This window comes from Colletotrichum chrysophilum (genome assembly GCF_026319265.1).
Source record: "Colletotrichum chrysophilum strain AFK26 chromosome Unknown scaffold_99, whole genome shotgun sequence".
NCBI classification, from domain to species: Eukaryota; Fungi; Ascomycota; class Sordariomycetes; order Glomerellales; family Glomerellaceae; genus Colletotrichum; species Colletotrichum chrysophilum.
Window position 1 is genome coordinate 85,704 of NW_026517386.1, and position 1,371 is coordinate 87,074.

The window sequence follows — 1,371 nt, forward strand, 5'->3', positions numbered from 1 at the left end:
GAACTCAGGCTTCGCCTGACAGAGACTGAAGTGCAAGGGCACAAAACGTGGGACCTTGGCATTCGCTTGGTAGATCGAGGGTTCTGGATTCGCATACTAGTTGGCGTAGAGACCACTGCTTTTACTGGGGCGTGCGCCGTCTCTTCATTCCCTTTTATTTTATAGCACGGGTTTAATGATCAACATGAGCCGATAGGAATGAGACCGTTTAATCTTCCCGCGTACGTGCAGCTATATCTCTTGTTCAGTTAATCACTGCGATTAAACACGGAAATGCGAGTAATGCTAGTAGTAGTAACGACAGCAACGACGGCGACGATGGTTTCGATGAGGATAACTACTTATCAAAGTAGCGATGATAACCATAATAGCGACGACGATAAGTACTACAGGAAAAATGGGAGATCTCATGGGAAATAGGTTAATAAACTTGAAGGAATATTATTGGTCATGATTTCAAGGTTATTCAATGCTATCATCATCACCATGGAAGAATCTCAAAATCGCAGCAGCAACCAAGTCCCCATCATGTTCCAGATGAGCCGTTTCCGCAGCTCGGTCTGCATGCTCCAAGTCCTGGATACCACCGCTCTCGACTCTCATCTGGATCTGCCTCTTGACCATGTCTTCGTCGAAAGCCAAGTGTGCTTGTGTTGTAAATAGCCGCCCTTGAATGTAAATACCTTGCACCTTGGTGTGGCTGCTATGCCCCCAAATATCCACCTTTGTGCCAGGCTTCAGCAATCCTTTAGAAGACTCTGGAGATGGCGGCGCTACGACTTGATCCTGATGCATTTGATGGAGGTACACGTTGTCGTCGTCAGTACGGAACAGAAGCTTTCCGACAGGTGAAAGGTCGATCCTGGAGTGGCCGAGCTCCCAGTCGCGAGACGGCGCTGGAGCAACCTCAGCACCGAGCATGCGATTGAGCAGCTGGTGTCCAAAGCAGACACCGCTCAGATGCAGGTCAGGTCTCCGTTGCCATAGTTCTGCGAATGACAGTCAGTGGTTGTCCATTGAAACTCCTGGCTTTGCCGGACACACACCTTTCAGGACGTCGAGCAACTTTAAAATCCAGGGGTTATCTCCGTGTGCATCATACATGCTTCCGGTGATCAAGACTCCCTGATAGTCCTCAAACTCCTCAAATGCAGGGACTTTGCCCCCCTTTTCTTCCACCACGAATCTCTGATTGGTGTCAACGCCGAGTGGAGGGTCGTGGTCGGCTCCGGCATTCTGGAAGTGACTATGTAAGATGTCGCCGAAGCTGCCTTTGGTTGCATGGGTGTCCGGATGCGGCGTGTCTGTTTCCAAGACAATCATTCGCACAATAGGTGCGTCGGGGCCAGGGTACTTCTGAACCTGTGGCAT

General features: G+C 50.0%; 1 protein-coding gene across 1 annotated transcript; it reads right to left on the reverse strand.

Moving 5' to 3' along the window:
* Nucleotides 1-462: 462 nt before the first annotated feature.
* COL26b_009856 (uncharacterized protein) lies at nucleotides 463-1,371 on the reverse strand (the record flags this gene model as incomplete). The annotated part of the gene is made up of 2 exons (XM_053182571.1): nucleotides 463-989; nucleotides 1,047-1,371. 2 exons carry the CDS (start codon nucleotides 1,369-1,371, stop codon nucleotides 463-465), a joined length of 852 nt encoding a protein of 283 aa, XP_053033477.1.